A 25,747-nucleotide genomic window follows, 5' to 3' on the forward strand; every position below is an offset into this window, starting at 1 on the left:
GAATTTGCTTGGACTCTGTACATCTACCAGGCAATAGTTAACCTGATTCCTTCATACTCAATTTCGTAATTTATTTTTCAACTTGTTTTTGCTGTCTGTTGCCAAAGTGCATCTTGAAATGGAGAAAAGAGGTTCCAGGCACGTTGCTCCTGCAGCTTGGAATCTGCAGGAGGGTTTGAGTCTCTTCACATCTTTTTAAAAGTAGACTGAATGAACTGGAGGAAAATAGCTCGGGTTGTAGATGCTTTGTCTAATGACTTTATGCTCTGTGATCTAGGATTGCTTTGACCTGTGTTTTGTAGTTGCTCTGTGTTTTATGTCAGTAACTTGTTAAATTGTGCTGATGCCTGTCTTTACTAGGACAATCTTTTCAAAGATATTCTTTGCCTTGATAAGACTGACTGCACACTAGACGATTTTAGGCCCCATTTTGGACCTATTTGTCTCCCAAACAATCAGTAATTCGAGCCTTGACAAAATGGATTATTCATCCAAAAAATCCTCAAGTGTGCGGTGTCAATACGATTATTTTACTGCCCCTGATGGAGTTGGAGTCTCCTTGATCTCTCATCATGAATATAAAACAACATGATAACAGATCGAGCTGCCTCTGACAGAATATCCGCAATAGCCCATGACAGCGAGTAAAGAGAGCAGACCTTCTGCTACTATAAGGTGAGGGACAATCACCCACACTGTGACTGCTGTCACAAAGATGCTGAAAAAGGAATTTAAAAAAGGAATTAATGATTAATTAATCATACTAATGCAAAGCTAAAATGTTCTATTGAAGGCTTAGATGAAAATCTGTATAAAAAGTCGGATTAAGAGCACAAACAATAATGAGTTGAGTACTGTAAAAAGTGTTTGAATGGGAAAGCTTTTAAAGGCAGGGTTGGTAATTTTTTCCAAATCCACTTTTTAACATTTGGGTTGAAATTGTCTTTAGGTCCTGACAGAGATTAATAACTCGTACTCTGAAAAAGGAACAAAGAAAATCTGTCATCTGTATCAGTTGTAAGCCTGTAAAAACTTCAACCAATGTCTGCCACGAGGTACCAATCTGATGAACCAATCACAGCCTCCCTGTCTCCCTGCTCGTTCTCTACTCCTTTTTCACACTCAAAGCGTAAAAAATGTGTTTTGTTTGATTCAATGTTGAGATTTACTTGAAGCACCAACTTTTAAACTTCAACTTCTTTAAATCATTGAAGCTGTGAGGAGGAGCTCTTAGCACATTAACCCTTTATCTGTTTTGTATATTCTCACAACATGTTCATTATTCGGATCATCACAAAAGCTTTCATGGAGCTGCCTGAAGATGAGCTTGAATTGAGGTGTTACTTTTATCATTTCATCTCTTATTTTCCTGAAGGAACACTCAGCTGACACTCCTCTTAGATTTAAGACGTGTTCGCTCTCAGCTTAGGAGACTGCAGATAAAAATGTGACATCTCTAAAAAAACAAACAAACAAGAAATACGACAGAGGAATTTAAAAAAGGAGGATTTGATAAACAGCTGTCTCCAAGCTGAAGCTCAGACAGTCAATAATTACAGGCAGGCTCTCAGAAGAAGTGATTTAGGATTAATACAAGAGAGCTATTAGGATTTTCTAAAAGTTGCATTGCACATAAACCAAACGCCTCCAGGCTGTGATTAAGGGAGGGTTCAGAGTCAAGTAGAGGCTGGGGTAAAGTTTGGTCAGAGAAGAGAAGCTGCACTGAGTCTATAATGGCATTCACTCACATCACACGTCCTTGAGTCTGACTCTCAAGACTTATTATCAAATTTGCAGATCTATTCCTGACTGAATCCTCCCCTCCATGTAAAGGTGAGAGTGTTATATGAGAAGGACATTATGTGATGTAACACAGAGGGGACACACACTGACTTCACACCTGTTTGTGTACTTTAACTCCTGAAGTAAACAGCAAGGGGACACTTTGTGTCATTATAAAGCCCCTATTTTCATTCACAGTGACAAATTCAAGCTTCATTTTGTAAATATTTGGGTGAAATGATCGACCATGTGTTGTCCTGGAAAGGCCACATCAAATATCTGCATGAATAAAAAAAACAAAGAGTGTATTTCCTGTGCCAACCAGAGGCGCTGTGTGTCAGCAGGCAAAGCAGGAAATGCTCAGGGACCCCGGCCAGTATGAGGCCCCCCGAGGTCTGACATACTTTTAACCCCAGCAGTTGCTCAAAATGTGCAAAGTGTGCAATGACAGTAGGCAACCTCCCAAGGGGGGGCCCTATCTGACAGCACTCTGCATTGCACTGCATGGCATTGCATGCATTATTCCTGTGACATCTTAAGTTTGTCAGTGAAAGTCACGAGTCAATCCTAAAATTGACTTTGCGGCAAATGGAGTTGCTGTGATGCAAGACTCTCTGGGGAGTTAGTGTTCAATGCATATCCTGGAAAGGTAACCATATACATGACTTACAGGCTTTAATGGTCTATAGAGAAGCTTCTAATTAATCCCTTCATGGAAAAGTTCTCCTATAGTCAGGATGGAGCATCACTTTGGTCTTCTGCCATTACAGCACTTAAGCGCCTGAGAACATAAATGTTCCAGGAGAAGAGAGCAGCGGATGTCAGATATGCATCCATCCAGCGGGCAGTGTCCTCTCATTATAATTCAGCAGGTGCCCTCTGCCCAAAGACGTGAGTGCAGTGAAAAAGAATCCTTCTACAGTGAATACATTTTCTTTGAGTGAACTTTATGTGATGCATAATATTTAATGAAGCAACTCGGTGCTCGTCTCCAACTCCACAGGGTGTCTGAATCTTTAAAAAGCAGGTGAATCAGCAGAGCTGCTTCAGCATGCAGTCACGCTGTGAATACAGATGTGGCTCAGAGGACTCCATAAAGCACTGAGATCATATTGTGCTGATGTGAGAATGCAGTTTTATGAGAAGCTGAAGTAGAATATGTTAGAATGGAGGTCCTGCGGTTTGCATGATCAGATATTTTTGAAGGGGGTCTGCAGAAGGCTGGTTGTAAAACTGATTCCCAGCATCCCGGTGATCCCACGTTAAAAGCCCGGCGAGCTGCTGGCACATCCCGGCCTCACCTTCCTGCTCCACACATCATGGTCCCAGCGTTTGTCTGCGCCGTGCTGCAGCACCTTGGACAGCGCAGCGGGAAACAGCAGCTCTCTGCATGCGGCGTACTCATCTTTCAAACCGGTTCATTTGACATTCAAATATATTCAGATTTTTATCAAATATTGTGAGAGAGACCCTCACCCGACAACGGATGGGCAACTGTCTATTGTGTCAGAGAGAGAGAACAGATCCTTCTTGTGACATCCTGTCTGCCCTGTCTGCGAGTAAAGTAAGAGTGAAATCATACAGCTCCTGCAGAGCACACACAGCTAAAAACTAAACCAGTAAGATGTGCATGCATTTTCCAAGGGAATCGATGCTGAGAATCCTCACGCCTTGCTGCTTTGCACAAATGCCTCTTTTTTTATCTGCTGGTAAATATCCCCTCACATTGAGTCTCTTTCATCCGGACAGACCTGCAGTAAGTCCGGCATGCAACTTCTACTACAGGTAAAGGGCGCATGCTGCAGGGCGCATTAAGGACCCGGAGAATAGTCCGGAAAACTGAGCATTGTTATATTTCATTAAAGGAAATATAGGTGTCTTTCACTTACCTCACTGCTCTCAGAATCCGCCATTTTTCTCCTGAGGAGCATGCAGCGGGACGAGTGCTTAATTCCCATAAGAGCAGGCAAAAATAAGCTCCCTCCCGATAGAAGTAAAAGAGGATAAGAAAACGCCTCTCGTCAGATCACAACGCTCCTTGTTCTTTTATCATCCAATTACTCTCATTCACATCGCAAACTGCGGTGTTCTTTAGAAATTCTAAGACTGCAAAAAGAGAAAGAACTACATGAGGTCCCAAAAGCATTGCAGCCACTGTTGCCAGAGAGAGCAGCGGATTCCATGGTGCAAAAGTTTGCAGTCCGCCGGTGTGCTTTCCTGAAGAGCACCAGAGCAAAAGGCATCATTTGGCATCAGCTGCGATAGGATAGACACACAGGCAACATCCTGTCGCATGGCCCGGTGAGCTCAGATAGGGAATCTCAGAGGGCTGCAGCAGATTGTCATGAATGCACTGTTTTAGCCCCAGTTTGATTGATTCCTCTACCGCAACATTGTTTCTAAAAATAGCAACTGCTGGCACACCGTGTGGAAAGACTCTCCGCGGAGTGCATGCACGGAAATCTGATGAGGCTCAAAACGTGCACGCCAATTTCTTGTGAACACATGGCACCATTAGCGTCCCCTCGGCCGGCATCTCTAATGCAACTCCTCTGGAGCCGGTGCTCAGTTTATCCGCTCTCCATCCTCACACAGCTCTGCACGCCGCCTGCACACACAAAGTTGGAGTGGCTTCACTCTCTGTGTGAAAGCGGGGACGCTGTGTGCTCTGGTTGAACACACACACACACACACACACACACACACACACACACACACACACACACACACACACACACACACACACACACACACACACACACATACACGCGCACACACACACACACACACACACACAAACATCGCACTGAGGGAGAGAGGGGAGGGGGGGGGGGGGGTGCAAGGTGTCCACTCCTGGCTCACTAGCCAGAGGGGCATTATCAGAGCTGGCTGCTTGTTATGGCCCTCTGCTTCACCTGCTCGCTCACTCCAGTGGTGAACAAGGACAACCTCACCACACACACACACACACACACACACTTTAGCCTAATGCATCTTCTCTCTCCCAGCTGTGACACATTCACACCTCTCTCTAAATCCGCCCCTCTCCCTGCAGACATCTCTAAAGAGCTGCTCATTCTGGCATTGCTCCACAAATTGTTTTACTTGACCATCACTAATTCATGGTGGTCCTTCACTTGAAATGTCTCAAATCTGCAGTCCTATATTTAATGACTGCACGCTCTTTGCTATCAGAAGTGTTTCATAACTGAGTGTGTGCTTCTGTTTAAGTCTTCTGCTTTTGCACAGGAGTCTATTTTGAGGAGAGGCCATCCCTCCTTACCGCCCACACCACCACTCACCACTTGTTACATTATTCATCAGAGAGGGTGGGCAGACACTCGACAGGCAGTAAGCACGCATCGGGAGAGAAATGTGCACAAAAGCTCTTTTTGCTGCATAGCCCGTGTGCTATCATGCACAGAAACACACCTGTTGTGGTGCGTGAAAACACATAAGTGTGAACAAAAGGAAGAGTGTAAAGCTGTCCTCGCAGCATGGTGAGGCTTTGACAAACTCCAGATGGCTAACAAGCTCACAAAGACGTTGCATGTTCATGTTTTCTTTACAATGATCATTGGATTAGTGTGACAGCATGCTAATATTTGCTTATCAGAGCTTGTGGAGAATTTGGGGCTGATTTTGGCGTCCCCATGTGTACGAGGCATACCTCTTATGTCTTTCCTGATCTTGTAGTGTACATGTGTAAGTAGGCCAAGTCATTTCTGATGTCATCCACTTTTCTTTTAACAGTCAGGATTATCAGTCGTTGTGACTCTTTGCCTTGCAAAATGTAAACTGAAGAACTCACAGTCTTCACAGTGAAGATCATTATGTTGGACACCGAGCTGCTGCCAGCGCTAACGCTAACAATATCTGTGCAAATCATAGCCTGTTTATAAAGATGGATGAAGATTGGTTTCCAATGCAGACTGTTGAAGCCCATTGTTGGCAGTCACCATATTGGAAATGCTGTCTCAAACAGGCTAACCCCCAATTTCCACATACTCCATGCGAGCCGCGGCCCATCAGCGCCATGGACTACACCGCAGCTCACTGCCACTCTGTGATTGTGTTTCCACAGTGGACGTCGCAGTCCTTCTGTGGAGCGTGCTAGCAGCGTCACTACGCCCCACACCATTTCAAATGCTCTTCAAACCTATTTTCCACGGACTAAGCTGCAGGAATGTCAATCTGGACAGAATAGAATAACCTGGACAGGATGTCAGAAAAGTAAACGCACGTAGCGCCTGGTCAATTTTAAAATAAAACACAATTTACCGACTCAAGATCGTATTTTTCATCACTTCCACAACATAACCTAAAAACAGGCACCGAATGAACAACAAATCATTCTCAGAAAGACAAAGCAACATGTTGTTTCCATGTTTTTTTCTCTTTATTCCCGCGTGATCTTGTAGTTCTCATGTGATGTGTGTGCAGCTGATCATGTCTGCGCTCAGGCTCCAGTAATGAACCCAGTTGGGCAGTCCATGCGCTGTCGGACCCCGGCGTGCTAGGAGTATGTGGAAATTGGGGGTAGGTAAGAGCTGGAGCTGAGGCGTGCCTTAAGCCCTCTGAACGTATCCCTCCTCTCTGAAATAAGGACCCACTGAGGGATGGTGAACCAGAAAGCATGTCATCATGTTCACAAACTCTGAATGCAGACAGCTCCTCCTAACCCGGACTCTGTTTGACCCTAAAGATTCCACTCTCCCTTTACCCTCTAGTATATTCTAAACTAACCGCCATACAAAAGCCTTGTCTGTGTGAAACACTTAAAACACCCGACGAGTCGACAAATTGAGGGTCTGTCAGAGAACGAGGATCAATATTCCACCTTCACACAGGTCAGGCTTATTACAGGCAGATTACTGTTACGATGTTCTTTGATCTCAGTCTAATTACTCCCCTCATAATGTGCAGTATCGTTTCTCACAATGGCAGAAGATGACTTGGCGTTCTCGCTGCGGTCGTCTCTCCTTTTCAGGCTCACAGTGAGGCGATGCACTGAAATCACTTCAGTTACCTCGTTTTCCTCCCTCTGATGAGTATCTGCATGTTTCATCCTCACACGGCTGAACGAGGCCCAGAATCATTTGCTCTTTTTGTTTCTGATAAAAGAGCGACGCTAAGATCAGTGTCTGTTGGCCAGAGTCACAATAATTGCTTCGTCCTGTCTGATGTAGAGAGTGTGTGTGTGTGTGTGTGTGTGTGTGTGTGTGTGTGTGTGTGTGTGTGTGTGCACGTGAAGCTAGTCATTTCCACACAAAGACTCTACAGCATTGTGAAGCTTAATTGGGGAAAACTGCCTCTTTCACTTTAATACTACCAACTTTCTGAATTACAGTCTGAGAGACACTCTGACGTAAAAGATTCAGACTTCATTAACTCTAATGTTAGCTATTCTTTAGATATTCTTTAATGAAATGTTTGGCCGATGTAAAGAGGTTAGTATTTGTCTACTTGCTGCTGTGCATCAGTCTCAGTCTTCAGAGCAAGTCCTTTATGATTAATATTCAGACACACACACCATCTCTCCCGTGCCCTCGTTTGATTCGGTCTTGGCTTTCGTTCGTTGCGTGCTCACTGTCAGTTCATCCTCAGCAGCCGAGTTAATAAACTCTTCCAAACCGTTTTAGAGATGTTTCTTGTCAGTTCACTGAGAGCAAACGTGACTTTTCCACTCATGGATTTTGGTGCTGATAGAACTTGGAGACAAGACAGTGTCATTTTTTTCAATTGTTACCAATGAGTAGAGAGCATTTGAAGGAGCAGGCAGCCGCCCTGACGAAAAGCACAGCGCCCCGCATCTTTTTTTTCTGAGCGTTCTGCCTTTTTTGTGCGTTCTGCCTTTTTTGTGTGGCCGCTCAGAGCGCTTTGAGTTCAAAATCTTAGAAAAAAAACACACGTCCGGTTGGTGACGCTTTACGGTCTGCTTGTTCTCATTGGCTATTGCGGGTTTCATTGCAAAGCACTTCATAGCTCTGTTTTTAAAGTTGCGGTAAAGGAGAGTTGACAGCATGTCACTCATCAAATGTCAGCTTGGACTGGCCCCTTGAAGGATTAGCATTAAAGCTAACAGATGGAGGGAGGGAGGGCTGTATATTACTAATGCACAGTTTCTAGACCTGCATGAAAATGACATGAAAAATGACATCTTTCCACACTTCCTACCATCCATCTGTCAGGACGTTAAGGCAGCGTGAACATCATTCAGCAAGACAAGAAGGGGTCTTTCATTTTGCGTCATACCCGTTGATAAACTCTTCACCCACAGCACATGGATATGGTCGGCCTTTTCCTTCTGTATGATAAGTAAAGTCACAGTTAACAGCTGAAACCAGTGGTTTATGTTAGAGGTACATACTTGTACTTGGCTGGTTTCATCCATCCATTATCTTCTACTTACCCAGGGCCGGGTCGTGGTGTCAGTAGGCTAAGGAAGTTACCCCAGACGTCCCTCTCCCCAGCAACGTTTTCCAGTTCTTCCTGGGGGATCCCGAGGTGTTCCCAGGCCATAAAGGATATATAATCCCTCCAGTGAGCTCTGGGTCTACCCCTGGGTCTCCTCCCAGTTGGACATGCCCGGTAAGTGTTGTAGTCAAGACCACACTAACCGAGATCAAGACCAAGACATTTAGGGATTGAGACAGAGTCAAGACCAAGACCAAGGCAGGGCAGGACGGAGATTAATCAATCTTTATTTGTATAGCATCAATTCATAACAAGTGTTATCTCGAGAAACTTTACGAAAAGCAGGTAAAAGACCTTATCTTTGTTATTTAATATTACAAAAGAGCAGGTAAAAAGACCATACTCATTGTTAAGTTACAAAAAGCAGGTAAAATACCTTACTTATTGCTATATTACAAAGACCGAGCTATATTACAGTGAGTCCTTTTAAAAAGCAGACATTTTCGGCTCATGACGGCCATCGTGCCAAGACTGTGCCAGGCTTGAAAAAAGGGAAAGGTTTTCCTTCGACTCACAGTGATGGATAGCCGGTCAGTAGCGGTCTTGACCGGTCGTGATTTCAAATCCGGAGTCCGAGACCGAGACAAGGCAGAGCAAAAACACTTTAGATTCCTAGACACAACCAAGACCTTCAAAAAGTGGTCTCTAGACCAAGACCGATTTCGAGTACTACAATGCTAGTGCCTGGACGACCTCCAGAGGGAGGTCACCAGGAGGCATCCTGATCAGAACCACCTCGGCTGGCTCCTTCAGATGCGAGGGAGCAGCCGGTCTACTCCGGCTGGTTTGAAGTAAACAATAATCTTGACTTTCTTTGATGTTGCGCTGCTCCAGTTGATTCAGTGAATCTGCAAACAGCATGAAGTCCTGTAATTCTCTGCTACGGTATCAGTCAGGTGTCAGACCTCAAGCATTCACCTGAGTTATAAATGCAAACATCAAACAGCAGATAGCGGAACACAATCACCTGTTAGGTTCTACCCCTTGATGTATCTTTGCTACTTTATCATTTTAGCCAGAGGAGGTAAGCTGTTTTTCTGAAGTTAATTAAGTATTTGTGTATTTTCAAGACTTTGTTCGAGCTTATAGCTGTGATTCTGAAAAAAGATTTGATATTCAAGCTGTGAACGGAAAGCGGGGAAAAAAGTTATTTACTATTCCTCAGAGAGTTAGATAGAAAAATATATACAACTGAAATGTGTGTTTGATGAAATTAAGCGAAAATCAAACTGCTCTTTCCAATGCGAACAAACCGACTCATCAAAGGTCAGATATTATGTAAAATATACTTCTTCATGTGACACTAATGTGTGTCCCTAGTCTTTGATGAGAAAAGTCCATCCTCTCCGTCTTCTGTCTGCTCCACTTTTCAGAAAATGTGTGCTCAAACAGGCCGTTTGGAGATTTTCCCTTCATGACATCACAAAGGGCAGTAACCACTCCCCCAAGTGGGTGACACTCCAACAGATAGGTTTTTGTTCTGCCCTCTGAGTCTGCCTTCTCAACGTAAACAATAGGACATGGAGCAAGAAAGACCGAGACACCCAAGCCCTTCCAGAGAGGGGGCGTGGTCAGACACAGCTCATTTACATTTAAAGGTACAGACACAGAAACAGCCTGTTCTGAGCAGGGCTGAAATAGAGGGGTTTATAGACATGATCAAATACAGGATCAGAGTGGATTTACAACAAGAAACTTCACACACATGTTTTGGGGAGCTCTGAGACTTATTTAAACTGGTTGAAAAAAGAAGGATGATATGTGACCTTTAAAACATGTTAAGCTCATTTCACTCATCAGGGTGTTGAATCTCATTATGTTTTATGAGCATTTACTGTCTGAAATATTGTCATCACTGCAAGGTCTTTAGCAAACATTTCAGGGAGTTACTGACCCTGGGCAAAGAATTAGTCCAGCTAACATCCTCCTAAAACCACCATTTGTTTTTTTTTAATGGAATAAGCAAATTAGTTGGCTCACAACAGAAGGAGAATACTGATAATCAGGCACTCTGCGGGGGTTTTGAGGTGGGATCAAATTAACAGTCATACAGACAGACACTCTTCTTGTCAATTAGTCTGTATGCTCACAGTCTGACAGATACCTGGGTAGATTATTGGCTCTACAGCGGCAGGTAAACCTGGGATCTCATTACTGCAAGTCATTAGTGTTGTTTTAACACTATTGTTGAAATACAAGTAAGTTGTGTAGCTGACAGCTCCCCTTTCACACTGCAGCAATCATCTCATACAGACTGTCAGACCAGCCTTTCTTATTTCCCCTCGCTTTCTGTCAAACACTGATTAGACACAATGCAGTGACAGTTGACACTTTGATATTAGCTTTCCTTCAGGGACGGGAGCAGCGAGCATTGGCAGTGTTTGCTGTCTGTAAAGGCAAAAACTGAATAACTTCACACGCCTACAAGCTACTAAACGCCCACACCCACTGCAGTTAACGGCTGCTGCTGTTTTTAGCACGGTGGCTGACTGCTTTGGCTTTTTTTGTTTTGTGTTGATTAGACTTCATAGTTTTAAACTGAGGATAAGAAAGGATGATGTGCAGTTCTCGCCTACACAAACACAGTGTATGCTGAGATGACAGACATATAAAAGGTGAACTTTATTCTGTGGGTTGTGGTTCAATGATCATCAATCAATGGTAAATGGACTTTAGCTTGCATAGCGCTTTTCTATTCTTCTGACTACTCAAAACGATTTTACACCGCAGGTCACACCTACACATTCACACACACTGATGGATGCCGCTGTGTAGTGAGACAATGTTACAATGCTATTTGTTGCTCAGCAGGGGATTGATTCCTCAATCTTCCGAGAGCATCAAGTATCGAGCAAATCCGGGTTAAGAGTCCAAAGGACCCACCGGACATTTTGTTGCAGGAGCTGAGTTGAGAGGTGAGGACTCCTCTACCAACTGAGCCACAGCCGCCCCATTGATCAATCAATCAATCTTTATTTGTATCGTCCCAATTCATAACAAGTGTTATCTCAAGATGGGGCGCTGGTGGCGCAGTGGCAAGTGCGCGCACTCCATGTATGGAGGCTGTGGTCTTCCGGGCGGGCGGCCCGGGTTTGAATCCGACCTGTGCCTCCTTTCCTGCATGTTGGTCCCCACGCTCTCTCTATCCACTGTCCTATCTCTCCAATAAGCCCAAAAATAAATCTTTAAAAAATCTCAAGATGCTTAACAAAGGAGCATATGGAATAATATGCAGGAAGGATTTCTCCTTTGTATTCCTCATGTTCCTGTTGTCCACACTTCTTTGCCGCTGAGATGGAGGTTCGGAGAAGGCCTTGCATGAATGAGGATGGCGGTGGTTGTGGGGACGACAGAGTCCGATGGTGGTGACTGGGCGTCGGGCAGTGGTTGAGGGACGACATGACGCCTGATTAGGTCGTTGTAGCGGGTTTAATTTGTGAAAAGTGATTGGCTCATGTTGATCAAAGTTCGGTTAGAACTAAAATCACAACAGCATAGATGAACTGATAACTTAAATAATACAACTCACAGACCTCAAGGATGCACACGCAACTCTTGTTGTATCCTTGGGATCCAAGTCAGGGAATCGGTCCATGGCTCTGCTCTCATTGTGCGAGTGTGTGCAGTCAGACGACCAAAATTTCAAACGTGCAAGTAAATCATCTGATGGGTTGGGATCAGCTGATCAGGCGGTGATTGGCAGTTGTGCTTCAGTGTAATCTGCAGGACTAACAACGCATGATCAGGCTGAAATTCAGCCCAACTAACAAAACAACTAAAAAAGAAATCACCCTGAAATTGTACAATGTACGGCCGCCTTAACAGAGCTTACAGTACAATGCGACCTGACAAGAAACTTTCATACACCTCACCAACAGGGATTCAATTAATGTGAGAAAGTAAAAAACACATCAATCTTTTCATGCAGAATTCATTGATCATCGCTGGAGTCATTCAGAGTACAAGCTACATGCTGTGGTATTTTTATAACCCCCGAGACAGAAAACTTGGCAAATTACAGGTATCATGCTTTCACAGGCTCCGCTCACACAGAAAGAGTTGTTGCAAAGATAAAGCCCTTCGTTTCCAGCTCATTATCAGCTGCTCGCTGGAGCACCCTGTGGGATTAGGACTGTGTTGGAAATGCATCAAATGGCACAGAGTTCATTGATTGTCACGAGTTGTGACTTTGATAAGGCAAGGTGGGAGTTTGAGTAGACTCACATGGGAGCGAGAGAAAAGTCGGGCACACCGTCTGCGTTGGCTTGCAGATAGAAAGACTCACATAAACGCTTCTCTCTCACACAGAAATAGTCTTTTGTCGTGTCAGTATCTTTTGATAACTGTGGTTGTTGCTGTTGTCATAGCACAGATGGATACATGATAAGTGAAAACTTTTTGTCGCGTGTGACTCAGAACACAAACCAAAAGTTGAAGTTTATGAAATGTTACAACATTTTTTTAAGTCAGAGCCAGTGAAGTAGATAACAACTTATTTTCTTTGATGCATTAACACTGACTGACAGATTATAAACTTTAAATTAAACATCAAGAAATAAAGTACTGCAGGAAATATTTTAAAAAAATGCAAGAATCAGAGATTATATGTGCTGGTGTATTGTGGTGATGGTGGTGGACATTAAATTGGATTAAGGATTAAGATTAGGGCCTGATGTGTTTAATAACGGAGCTCTTTGCGCTGGCGGCTGTCTTGACCTCAGTTTTAGAGGTCCTCTCAACAACGTTTATTGTTGCTAGGTTACAAGTTTTACTTTATTCATGCTGCCTGAATTAATAGGGTTGCTACAAACTGATTCTCTCATTATATTTTGAATAAGGTTATTGCATTACTTAACTTTTTTTGCAAAAAAAAAAAAAAAAAAGGAGTGTTCCGGATAACTTGTTACATTACTCTCAATTCTCCCATCTCCTTTTTTTTTTTTTCACCCTCCAGGCGCGTAAAGTGACGTTTTACATTTAATTTCGCACAGCATTGTGGGTGTTAAAATACAACTCATTTCCTGAAAGGATTCATCCAAACCATACTGCACACAACCCGGAAGTTAGCGTCCATGCTGAACTGTTCAGTCTATGAGGTGGACCTAAAAAAAAGCCCACTGAATGACCACAAGGGTTCAGTCTACTGAAACCCCCGACTGAAAACCCCTCTGTACTGAACTGTGGCTTTTCAGAAAGGGCCAGTGGGTTCGGACTCAAAGGTCCAAGCTAAACCAGGCGGTCTTTAATTTATTATGTGGATTATATAGAAAGGTCTGCCAATAAGATACAACTCCCAAGTGTGTCAAATAAAAACCGAGTCCAAACTTCAATCTAAACTCTCAAGGACACCAGCGAATAACCAAGATGTCGGATAAGCGGTTGTCTTTAAAATAAAGAATATTAAACTGTTTTTAAATAGTAAGGAAGCCCTAAGCGGACATGAAGTCGTACATTTTATTTTACAGTTTTTTTCAAGTTGTTTTCTCGGGATCCTGACTTATTTAGGTCGTCATCTCATTCATCACTTCCAGACTGGACTACTGCTATAGTCTCATCTACGGTTCGTCATCCTCCCACACCTGTAACCACATCACCCCCGTCCTTCATAACCTCCACTGGCTCCCCATCCCGCAGCCTATCCACTTCAAACTCCTTATTATCACCTACAAAGCCCTCCATAACCTGGCTCCCCCCTTACCTGTCTGAGCTCTTCCACCGGTACACTCGCACTCCCTCCTGCACGCTCTGGTCTTCTGATGCTCCCACCCTCTGAACTAATACTAAAAAACATCAGAGACCCTCCCGCACTCTCCACCTTCAAGAAATCCATAAAACTCACCTCTTTAACATCGCCTACAACCTCTAACAAACTCTGCCCTCATGCTCCACCTCTTACGTTATTTCTTCTATGTTAATACTCAAAGACGCCTTTGAGTATTCAGAAAAGTGCTATGTAAGTCTCATGTGTTATTATAATATTTTTTAATAACACTGTCATTCCTGCAATCATTTCTCAAGATCTCGGGATAGTGACTGTAATTAACTCGTTATCAAAGGAAAACCATCCAAAGCCAAATGACAAAAAACGTTCTCTTCCCATTTTAACTGAGAATCCATCACAGAGACATTTGAGACATTTGCAGCTATTTGCATTAAACTTCATTCATCAATGACGTTGAGGTTACACAAACACCTGGCGACTGTGGCACAGTTGGTAGAGTTGGTCGTCTCTAAATCGTAAGGTTGAAGGTTTGATTCCCAGCTCCTGAAGCAACATGTCCGATGTGTCCTTGGGCGAAACAACTGCTTCTTCGGCTGACATGATTGACAGTTGGCTGCAATGTAACGGTTACTCAAGAGGCTTAAAACCCGCCTCAGCTCCAGCTCTCAGCCTGTCGTTAGGTTGACTGAAAGTTAGGCTGAGACATTTCCAGCATAGCGGCTGCTGCCGATGAGCCTCCAGAGCTCCCTGCAGTAACAAAAGGGTGAGGTCACTCAGGTTTCATCCATTAATATTTACAGTCTATGGTTTATGCTCACTTGTGCAAACAACCTGTGAGAGAAGTTTGGGAAATTAGTGAAACAAATAGAAACTGCTCCATGATATTTAGTTCAGAAATAGATGCTCAATAGATGTGTAAAGCTGCAGCTATGAACGCTCAGGTCCTCCTCATAACAGCCCTGTGTGAGGGATTGAGTTCATGCTGAGCGATGAGGTAAGGGACGTGTTCAACAAGGCACTGGGGGCATGACCTAAAATGTTTGGCCGGATATCCGACAACTTCAGAGTCTAAAAGGAGGTTAAACATTTTGTTAGAGAGGATACGAAGATCCAGCATGCCCTACCCTTCAGGGGGTGAGCGTAACCGTCTACTCCACTTTACACAACAAATGGTTCAGACCGAGAATCATGACGGGATAAGAGACTCCATGAGTGCTGGTATTGAATACAACATCACTGGAACTTTTCACAATCTGAGAACAGAACGACCACGCCCCGATTTGGGTCGATGAAGGACAAAGACCGGCACGTCTTATCAAACGCCTGCAGATGATTCCAAATGCAACAACACGACTGGTCTTCAACTGACCCCGAAAGAGCCGTTAAATTATGTGTGCAGTGATCGTAGCGGTCGCGTGCAGACAGTCTATGGACTGACTCCAGTCACTCCCCCCTCCTATTGGCTCCAGGTGAATTCTCCTGAGAATATCCTGCTGCGTTCTCACATCAGCTCACTCGAACTTGCTGCAGAAAAAATACTAGGGGTCTTAAAGGAGAAACTCCAGGTTAAGTCAGAGCGAAAAATTTGGCTGCTTACGTTCACATATACAGCTCCTCCTGGAGTTTTCTGCAGGTGTGAAACCAATATTAGTAACTATTTGTTCTTAACTAAGCTATGGGGGGAGAACAGACCGTTGCAATGCTTAATGGGCATATCAGAATTAAGTATTAAACCCTGCTGTGTTATTATATCAGTCATTACAAGTGACTGAAATCGTGAACACTTATCTGTCTTTTATCATTAAGTTTCAGACATTTTGGACATATGTTAGGATATCAGACTCAGGAAGTGTTTTTGAATGCATCAAGACTTTAATCACCGAGTGATATAACCTCTGACCGTGAGACTACTTATGCAAAGGCAGTCAAAGGAAAGAAATTAGTCATTTCTTTTTCACTTCTCTCTTGAATCTGTGCTTAAAAAGAAACTTAAATAAAACCCAAGAAGAATAGTTCAAGGAAAACTGTAACTAAATGTTGGTTGCCAGGCAACAGAGGGTTAAATAGTTGCTCTTTGTTAATGTAGTTTTTCCCCCATTATTCCTGCAGATTTTTCTCTCTCCCACAAGTTCCTGCAGTTGTGACACTCTCTGGGGAGAGGATCCATTTTTAACGACCCAGATGGAGCTGCATGGAAATGGGCCATGAGCAGAACCCGACAACAAGCTCGTTCTCATGCCGCACGGGTATTTTTTGGAAGACAGTGGGCTTGTAACACACACACACATTCCTCAACGGGGCGAGCATAGCAGGGTGCTAGCTAAAACTTCAATGCTGGATTCGCTGAGAATAATAAGCAGCTGGAGAGTACACAGTGTGGAAGGTCTCATTCTTGAAGCAGACCTGCCTTTCAGATCTGTGATACAGGGTGACCTCCAGTCGATTCTCATCGTGTTTCCAATGCTTCTGGTGAAGGGACAACATGTTTGAGAAATATTGTGCTTTAAAATGTACAGTGGTATAAATTATTTCCAGATGCTACTTGTGTAAGTTGCTAAAGCAGTGTTTTCAGCAGGTTGATGCTGTGCCTCGGTGGTGGAGGTGGCACACGGCCAGAGGGATCTATAACCTATTTTTCACTAGCATAAGGACCACACCACGACAATGTGCACTTAAAAGAAGAATGTGGGAAATTTTACACATAAATACACCAGAGATCAAGACTATCCTGTGTAAATGTGTCTCTGAGTCAAGCTTGAGTCCCGCTGGCTGTGTTGTTGTCAGAGCTGTGTTTACATGGACAGGACGGTCGGCTCCTCCCCTTATATATAAATATATATATAAAAGCTGTTTTAGTCAAGGACTAGAGAGAAGAAGAAAAACATGCTCACTGATTATTTGACTGTCCCGAAGTGTTTAGATCACGGTCTGTTTTAATTTACATGCAATTTGAAGCTACGAAAAAAATACCTTTTACTGCAACCCGCTAAACAGGAGAACAAAGATAAGCCTCTATATATTGGCCTGGTTGGCTTATGAACAGTTCCCTGATGCAACACCTACCTTTGTTCTCAAAAGATTCCAGCATCTGCCAAACAATAAAAAAACAGCTGTGAGATCAGACATAAAGGAGGCTGCATGGGATTCATTACGACAACAGCTAAAAGAGCCACTAGAGGCAGAGTATAACGGACCAAGCAGCACCCTCCGGTCTTGAAATATGAAGCCCATACGGAGGTGAAAAATCCTACAGTTCACCGGGGGTCAACTTGAGGCTGGCTCCAGGAACACAGGAAGTCACATACACACCACAGCCAAAGAAGCCTGTTATTACAGCATAAATATACATGTTTACATCCTGGTTCAAAAAAACAAATAAGTCTGATTAGTTATCGGCATCACTAGCATACACTGTACGGGGGGTGATGTTTTTTTTAAACAGCTCCTTTTTGATTTTATGAACGATACGTGTTATACATAGTTAGGCACGTAGCTGACATGATTGACAGGTGAGCGTGATGTAACGGTTCATCAAGAGGTTTAAAACCCGCCTCAGCTCCAGCTCTCAGCCTGTCATTAGGTTGACTGAAAGTTAGTCTGAGACAGCATTTCCAGCATGGCAGCGGCTGCCGATAAGCCTCCGGAGCCCCCTGCAGGAACAGATGGCTGACGTCACTCAGGCTTCATCTATTAATATTTACAGTCTATGGTACGGGCCTAATGTCTCTGTCATTTTTAGGCAATTAGAGAGTTGACGTGTAATTGATTCTATTTAAAAACTGTCAATGCTGAAAAAACGTGTGGATATTTTCACTCTTCTGAAATCAATGCTGCGTGATTGTTCCCCTCATTCAGGTAGTTTATTATTTCCAGCATTTTGATTGGATGAGATGGCTGCTGAAAAAGACTATAAGTCTCTATGTCAATATCTGAAATTGCAGAAATAGAAAGCCTCTTCAATACATTGTTATCTCTCTTCACTTTACTGATATTGACTGTGAGTCTTCATAATGAACCTCTTATCGCTCACTTGTCTTCAATAAGAGCTGTCTGTGTGTCTGTGTGTATGTGTGTGTGTGTGCGGAGCTCGGACACATCTGTTAGGTACACTGTTGCTGCAGGGGGTTGTGTCAGACGCGCTCCTAACATTATCTAACATTACTCAACATGGGTAATGTATGCATGAGTCTGACATGCTAACATCCGGCCGTTTAGTCAGTCCCGTTTTCATTGAAGGGGAGCGTTTGTAAGCACACTGGATTCTGCTTTGTGCTTCAAAAGGACAGTGAAGTCTGTCGGCCATGAGCCGAGCTCTCATCATACGGCACCACCAGAGTATAAAGAAGTGGAGAAATGGAAAACAAAACGTCATTGACACACATCATTGCTTTACACTGCCAGCGGTTTGTGAATGAGCTAAAAAAAATGAGCTCCATCGTTTGCTTTATTTTGAAGACTTTTTCTCCTACTGCGTCATCAACAATGAAGGCTTTACACTTGTGATGATGTCTTTTCTTCACAAGTGTCTGATAAACACTTAGTAAGCTGGTTTAAACCCACAAATGTAATCCATATTAAACTATTTTTGCAACTGGAGCATAAATAAATGTTATCTTTCTTTCAGGCCTTCCCTTTGTGTGTTTACATGATTACAGTCAGCTGATTAAAGAGGTACAAATATAGAAAATGCATAATGTTAAACACATTTTAGTGAGCTTTTTAATGTCAAATGATTGTTTGCAGCTTCTTGGTGCACTGCAGATGTCAGTAAAGAATGATTTTGTAATAAGTAGGGAATGTGTTGTGGATCGGGAATAGGTTTGAATTAAAATTTGAATGGAAATATGACCCCAGGAAACCAAATCGAATCATGAGATATTAAAAGATTCCACACCCTTCTGTACAGTCTGTTCAGGGTGGAACTATGAGTACTGAAGCAACAAGTGTGATTAAAGATGGAGCAACTTGATCAAGATTTGACTGCGTTACACATTTGCATGATGATTTACTGTAGTTTCATACTTTGATTACGTTTTTATTTTTTCAACAACTGACTACAGACTGTGTACAGAATGCCTCCAATGAACCATGCCACAAACATTGACTCTGAGAGTTTACGTACCTTTTAGAAAAAACAAGTGTGTGTGTGTGTGTGTGTGTGTGTGTGTGTGTGTGTGTGTGTGTGTGTGTGCCCCTGTGCATAAATCCCTCCAACCCTAAATGCAAGCTATATGAAAGCCATTTCTCATGTTCAGTGGAGCTCAACGGAGCTGCAGGCGCTGACCGTGTTTGTTATGACTGCTGGTAAAGTCATTTAGCATCAGGCTGCAGTGATTCAAACCTTACTGACGTATCCCGGGACTAACCTTTTGAAGCAGAAATCTAAACTTTTAGAATAGCTGAAGTCAATTCGAGCACCTTCCAGTCAGAGGATCCATTTACACTCGACAGCTCGAGTGTAAATCAGGCTTCTGTCGGACGGAACACAAATCTGACTCCAACAACTTCTTCTTTTTTTTTCAAAGGCATCACAACAACAACAACAGTTTAGAGTTAGCTAAAAACTGCAAAAAAAAACTCTGTGTAGACAGACCACTGAGGGAATGCTACTTTCAAAATCATGCTAGTTTTCGGAAATGATCAGCTCGGCTTTTAAACTGCTGACTGATACTTAAGGATGAATCAAGTCTAGTCACATTTATTTATAAAGCACATTTAAAAACAGCAGCAGCTGACCAACGTGTTGTACAATGCATAAAATAAAAAATACATATGAGTCTAAGAATATAGAGACGACAACAAAGAAAACAACATATGCAGGACCTGATAACTCAAAAGCAAACATATAGAGGGACTTAAAAAAATCAACAGAGGGGACAGACCAGATGGAGCAGGGAGACTGTTCCACAGTTTGGGGGCTTTCAGCGCAAAAGCATGATCACCTTTGAGCAACGGATAGCCAGGAGGCCCATGTCGGATGATCTATGGGACCATACAGGAAGTGTAAGGGCTGAGGAGTTCAGTTAGTTAGGAAGGAGGCAAGCCATTCAGGACCTAAAAATACAAACAGCACAACCTTTAAATCAATCCTGAAATTCATTGGCAGCCAGTGAAGAGATGCTATAGAACAGGATGTAAAGTAGTTTGGCACAAGTGTCTAGGAAGGTGATAGGAAGGCAAACTCAGCAGATGACATTTTTCCAGAGGTGAGCATTTATTTACAGTGATAATCCCAACACGTGTTAACTTCATAAAACAACAAAAGTTCAATGAAAAATCTGGTAAAATTAACACATATCTAAATCAGATTGAGGACCATGTTAAAGGCAGCACGTCCTCACCTTTCCCCCCTCAGGAACAAATGTCTCCTCATTTTATAGACTGCCCCATTAACAAAATTGCTGCACCTGGATGAAGAACAACTCACATAGGGAGTTTCACTTTTCTCTTACTGCAAAGAAATACAAATAAACCCTTTAAACCTTTAACATCAGATCATTTACTCAACTAAACTAAACGAAAACATTTCTCAGAAAACAAAACCCTTTCAGATGGTCTGCCCCAGTGATGTCAGCGATGGCCTCATCAACCTGATAAATACCCAAGAGGTGATGGGTCAGCCCCTTTAACTGCATGGGACCACATGGAGAACTGGACAACAGAACAAACACAAGTAAGTATGGATAACAGACAAGCAATGATATACTCCAGAAACTAAATAAAATGACTGAACTAAATCAAGACTGTGTGTTTGCTTTAAGTTGATTTATACTTTGATGTGACCTGTAACTTAATGCTAACACAAACACACCCGGGATAGTAAGTGGTGGAATGTTGCACAAGCAAAAAATACATTAAAGCAAAATACACAACTGTAAAGAATAAACTGATTTGATATTAAATGAAGATTTAAATGACAATTGGTGAATAAGAAAAGAGCATCTCACCCACTTTGTCACACAGGACTGATATGCCCCCTCTTCCTGAAGCCGGTTAGCAGCGTTTTGGACCAGTTGCAGGCGGGAGAGGGAAGACTGGGGTATCCCAGTACATCAGGAATATCAGTTATCAAACTGGGAGGAGATTTCCACATATGGGAAAGGTGAAGACTTTGTGGGAGAGGGAGAGGGATGCATTTAGACATTTCAACACCTGGCTAGGATGTATTTTAAAGCCCCTCTATGTTGCACCTCTTGTGGTTTCACAAACCCGGGCCCCGAGTACTTGACCCAAAAGTCCAATTCATATGATCAGTGTAAACACAAACCGTACTATACAGTAGTTCTCAAGTACAGTGCTCGAGTCCGCTTGAAGAGGGGGTCTCAGGGATGCTTCATGTGTACTCCAGTACGGTCCGCGGGAGATGTGAACGCAACCGTGATCAAACAAGTTAGACAGCTATATGACGTGAGTCGTATACACGCAGCAAGGGTCGATTTTGTCCTCTTAGCTGTATGGTAGACATGGAAGTAGGAAGGGGGGGGGGGGGGGGGGGATGGGGCCGTTGTTGGCGTCTCAGAAATAACAAAAACATCCACAGTTAGCAGGATGGACTCAGCCCACGAGTGGTTGCCATGGTTGCAACTATGTGCATACAGCCACCTGCTGTATGGGACTGTGTACATACGGAAGTGTTCTCGGGTACAGAACAATGTTACTAATGTGAAAGAAGACCAAGAGGGGAGGGGGGAGAAAACCACCCTTATGAGCATGTACACTGAGCTTTTACAGGATTAGAGCCCTTTCTGAATGCTTGAAGATAAGGTAAAGGGCAGTAAGAATCTGTAGGTTTATGCTGCATTCAGCGATATTTTGGATTTATCATGTGCTGCCTTAGCTATTGCAAATGAGCAAAGTTAATCACCTTTAATTTACATAGTGATTATCAGCCTGTCAATGTGGCATAATAACCTCCCACAATGTAAACAGACATCCATCAGGCTTAAACAGCCAATTGGCCCTGCTTGGTATGCAGGAGCGGGCACGGCCATAAAACGGCTCGTTGCAGGTGACATCCTCCTGAGGGCATTCTGAAAAAAAAAATAAAAGGGCTGACCACTCATTCATTCTGGAGCACCAATTCATATTCATTACATCTGCAAAACATGACAGATTGATTGAAAGTGCTTAAAAAGTGCAGGCGCAAACTGTTTCCGTGTTTGCCAACTTTCCATCAACAATTACCGCGTTTCCCCGTGTGACTTGATTAATTATCGCCACGGTCTCAGGAGCAAGGCGCCGACGGGATGAGGCCAGAATCACTCTCAAAGAGGGTCACAGAAGCAGGACGGAGACGAAGAAAAATCCACAACAAGTTCACTCTGTACTGCTGCAGTTAATGAGCTGTTCAGAAGTGTTACTTAGTTGGTAAAATATCAGCAAAGCAATCTAAAATAACTCCATTATATAAAAAAATTTGACTTATAATGATACTTAAGCAAATATGTTTTGATATTCAGCACTGACTTTGAATCCTGTTTGACCATGGAGTTACCTTGGACCTTGTTTGCCACTCAGGAAAGAGTAGGCGATGACTGTAGAAAATCTTTAAGACAAAAATCATTGGAAAACTGTCAGCTACTGCGGTAAATCAAGTGTAAGGTTTTTGATCATCTAAACAGTTTATTGTGATTCTTATCCTATTTTCTTTTGCTCACCCACCTGCCTTCCTGCTCAGCCATCTGCCTCAACCGGCCCTGCTGGATTCAAAGCCTCTCCAGCCACGCCAACACCCTGCTCTGGTCAGCCATCTTTCCCTTCCCTCTGAAATAAACATCAATTAACACCTCGGATTCTGTGTTCTGCATCTGGGCCTTTCACTAGTCGTAACAGATGTCGTTTGAGTTTTTGTGTGTGTGTCAGCATGAACCAGTGTGTCCTCTTTGCTCTAGAAAAACAGAAGAGAGGAAGAGAGTTAAAGGTCACTTTGCCAGGGATCGAGTGCTTCAATGTTTTTTTCACAGATCTCACATCCAAGTGGTCAACAGGTAGCACTAAATGCTAAATACACAGGAGAATTTATTTTAAGAAAAAGATCTATTCCCACTTTATTTCCAAAAGAAAAACCTTGACTCTTGAAAATGTTTCTTTGGAGTTAATGATTTGAATATTATCAGACATATGTTAACACCACAATTCCTGATTCGATTTAACTCCATGCTTTGATCGGTGCTTCCTCAGCTGAGATTTGACAACTCCTCTGGTGTGTGTTTTGATGTGGAGGAAGTGAAGAAAGTCTCCCTCTGTCTGAGCCCAGCTGTGGCTCAGCGAGATAACAGCTACCTGACTGCTATCGGCCCGACTTTGATGAGTACAGATGACAGGGGATGATGGACAGCAGACCTTATTATGCAGTTGACATTCAGATCAGGTGGATCAGAGGAGCAGAGGCAGGTTCTCAGAGGGCAGAGACAAAGGCTGTCTGCCACCCTGATCGTCTGCAGAAAGGGTTTGCATTTGCAGAAAAAGACTCAAGGCTTTTGCATTGACAATGGGCGCTAAAGCTTCAAAAGCTCTGTCTGTGGAAGCAGAGGATTTTCTGGCACAACTTCACCAACTACCAAGGTGAAGGTGCATGAAGAGCGAAAGGCTTGAAGAGGTCAAAAAGCTGATGATCAACTTTATTAACAATTTAGACCGATGCGTTTCAGCCCGTGGCCTTCATCAGGGTCAAGCTCTGATTCAAGTTTGTTATAAATTCTTTATTTTTCTTTCAAGCATTTGACAGATATTCTCATCTGCCAAACTGTCGCTGAGATATTTGACCTCATCGCTGCTGCAGATTTCAGGGATATAAAAAACACAAGCTCAGTTGATCTTTTCTTATTTGAATTGAGCGTACTGAATTTTAAGTTCTGTATTTAGTTTTTATAAACATTAGGAGAGTTTTTAAAGCATTGTCAAGTAAATCATCCATGAGTTTCTTCCTGCTCTCTCTTGGGGATAGAGGCTCTCAGACTTATAAAAGATTCACTCCAAAGTCGATCATTCCTCTTCAGGTATCAAGATGCCACCCATGGCTCTTAAATCTGATCTGGGCATTGTGAGCTGCAGTGATAAAGGCCTGTATCCTCCAAGATAAGTGTTCCCATAAAAAAAACGCGTTCACTCTGCGGATCAATGAGGGTAGCTCCAAGGATGCTTGACCTCCTCTGGCTAAAAATAAGTTGATACTTCCTCCTGTGGTGACAGTTTTAGAGTCTCCTGGTCCCTCACGGTGAGAGTCATTTGGCAGGGAATTGGGAGGTTAAAATGATAAGGACGTTGAGGATGTTCAGCACCCATGACTTCAAAAAGGAGGACAGGGAAAGAAAGCTGTTTTCACTTTCTGCCTGTGAGGATGTTTGTCCTCGACCTTTTTGAAAAATCCAAGACAGAGACACAAATGTTTGGAGTTATTCAAATATGAAAAGACGCATAATTTGTAATGGAAATTGTGCCTCTACTTAACTTTGATATAGCTAAAAATATAAATATGAATGTTGAATCAATTAAAAATGTACATTAGTATGTTCTTTAGATGAACGGACAGGTATGATGCTTCTACTTCTCTCAGATTTGTTTCATCATAGTCTCTCATGTGACAGCTGTATCACTGATTTTCAAACAGCTACATTTTTCACTCGGATTTCACTCGGAGTTTTCCTGCCAGACCCCCTAATAATTTTCCGCAGCAAGTCCGAGTGAGCTGATGTGCCAGGTCAGGAGAATATCCAGAGCAGTCCTCCTGAAATCATCTAGACATTTTCAGGAGTGTATTTGTGAAAACGGCTTTGGAGAAAGGGGGGAGTAGTTAAACCATTAAAACGAGGTTAGTTTTGTAGGAACCTTTAAAGAGCAAATCAACACAGCCACAGCTCTGTCTGGAAAACTCCTGTTGTTGCCTGGATCAGAGTCCGAACACACAAGATAGAACGAAAACAAAAGCATGTTGACACACAACGTTAGTTTCTTGGACCTGCATGCAAACACAAACAGATAAAACCCCACCCTGTGTGTTTACCGCCCCACTGAGAACAGAAGCCTGCAGCAAAGTCTGGACTTAATAAACAGGATGGACTCAGCCCCAAAGCCCCCCCCCCCCCCCCCCCCCCCCCCACACACACACACACACACACACACACATACACAGAGCCTAACAGACACACACACACAGACACACACACACACACACACACAAGTTGTTACGAGTTAATTAGAAAGTGGTGCTGACGGGGACGAGAGGAGCTCCGAGGGCTCTTTCTCCATCAGCGGCTCCTCACCGATCTGACCAATCTTTTCTAATCAGGTTTAACTCCATCTGACTGTTGGGGAAAAGACGATGCACAGTGAGCCGGTGATTTCTCGGTCAGACGGCTCAGACTGAGCGTCTCTTCCTCCACTACCTGCTGCGGATAATGCACTCTGTTAGTAATGTGATTAAAGCGCAGAGAAAAAGCTTTGAAGCCACAACACAATTCAGTCTGTGATCAGAGGATTCTGACTCATACAGGGTGTACTGTACATCTTTGTGTTTAGGTTGGGATGGTTATTGGGGAGTTGGTTGCCTTGTTTGTCCTTTCTGAAGGTGTAAAGCATCCATGAGTGATTTCATTATTGTTCTCAAACTGAAAAGTAAAACCAAATCTTTAGGGCCTGTGTCAGCTAACGGCGCCTTTTTAACAAGCAGCGCCCACGACCTCAGTTTCAGAGCGCTTCACCCCGGCGCTCATAGTTGCTTGGTTACAAAATGTAAGTTCTGCTTCCCTCAGTAGTTACAGTAAGTTC

The 25,747-nt window shown here is 43.2% G+C and overlaps 1 protein-coding gene across 1 annotated transcript in view; it reads right to left on the reverse strand.

Annotated features, from left to right (window-relative positions):
* LOC132973308 (protein arginine N-methyltransferase 8-B) overlaps positions 1-4,443 on the reverse strand; it is a 31,542-nt gene extending 27,099 nt beyond the window's left edge. The window contains exon 1 of the mRNA XM_061036698.1: positions 3,672-4,443. Within this exon, the coding sequence (XP_060892681.1) occupies positions 3,672-3,740 (69 nt within the window). The 5' untranslated portion in view covers positions 3,741-4,443. The remainder of the gene's footprint in view (positions 1-3,671) is intronic.
* Between the last annotated feature and the right edge of the window lie 21,304 nt (positions 4,444-25,747).

Source organism: Labrus mixtus, chromosome 4, assembly GCF_963584025.1.
Source record: "Labrus mixtus chromosome 4, fLabMix1.1, whole genome shotgun sequence".
NCBI classification, from domain to species: Eukaryota; Metazoa; Chordata; class Actinopteri; order Labriformes; family Labridae; genus Labrus; species Labrus mixtus.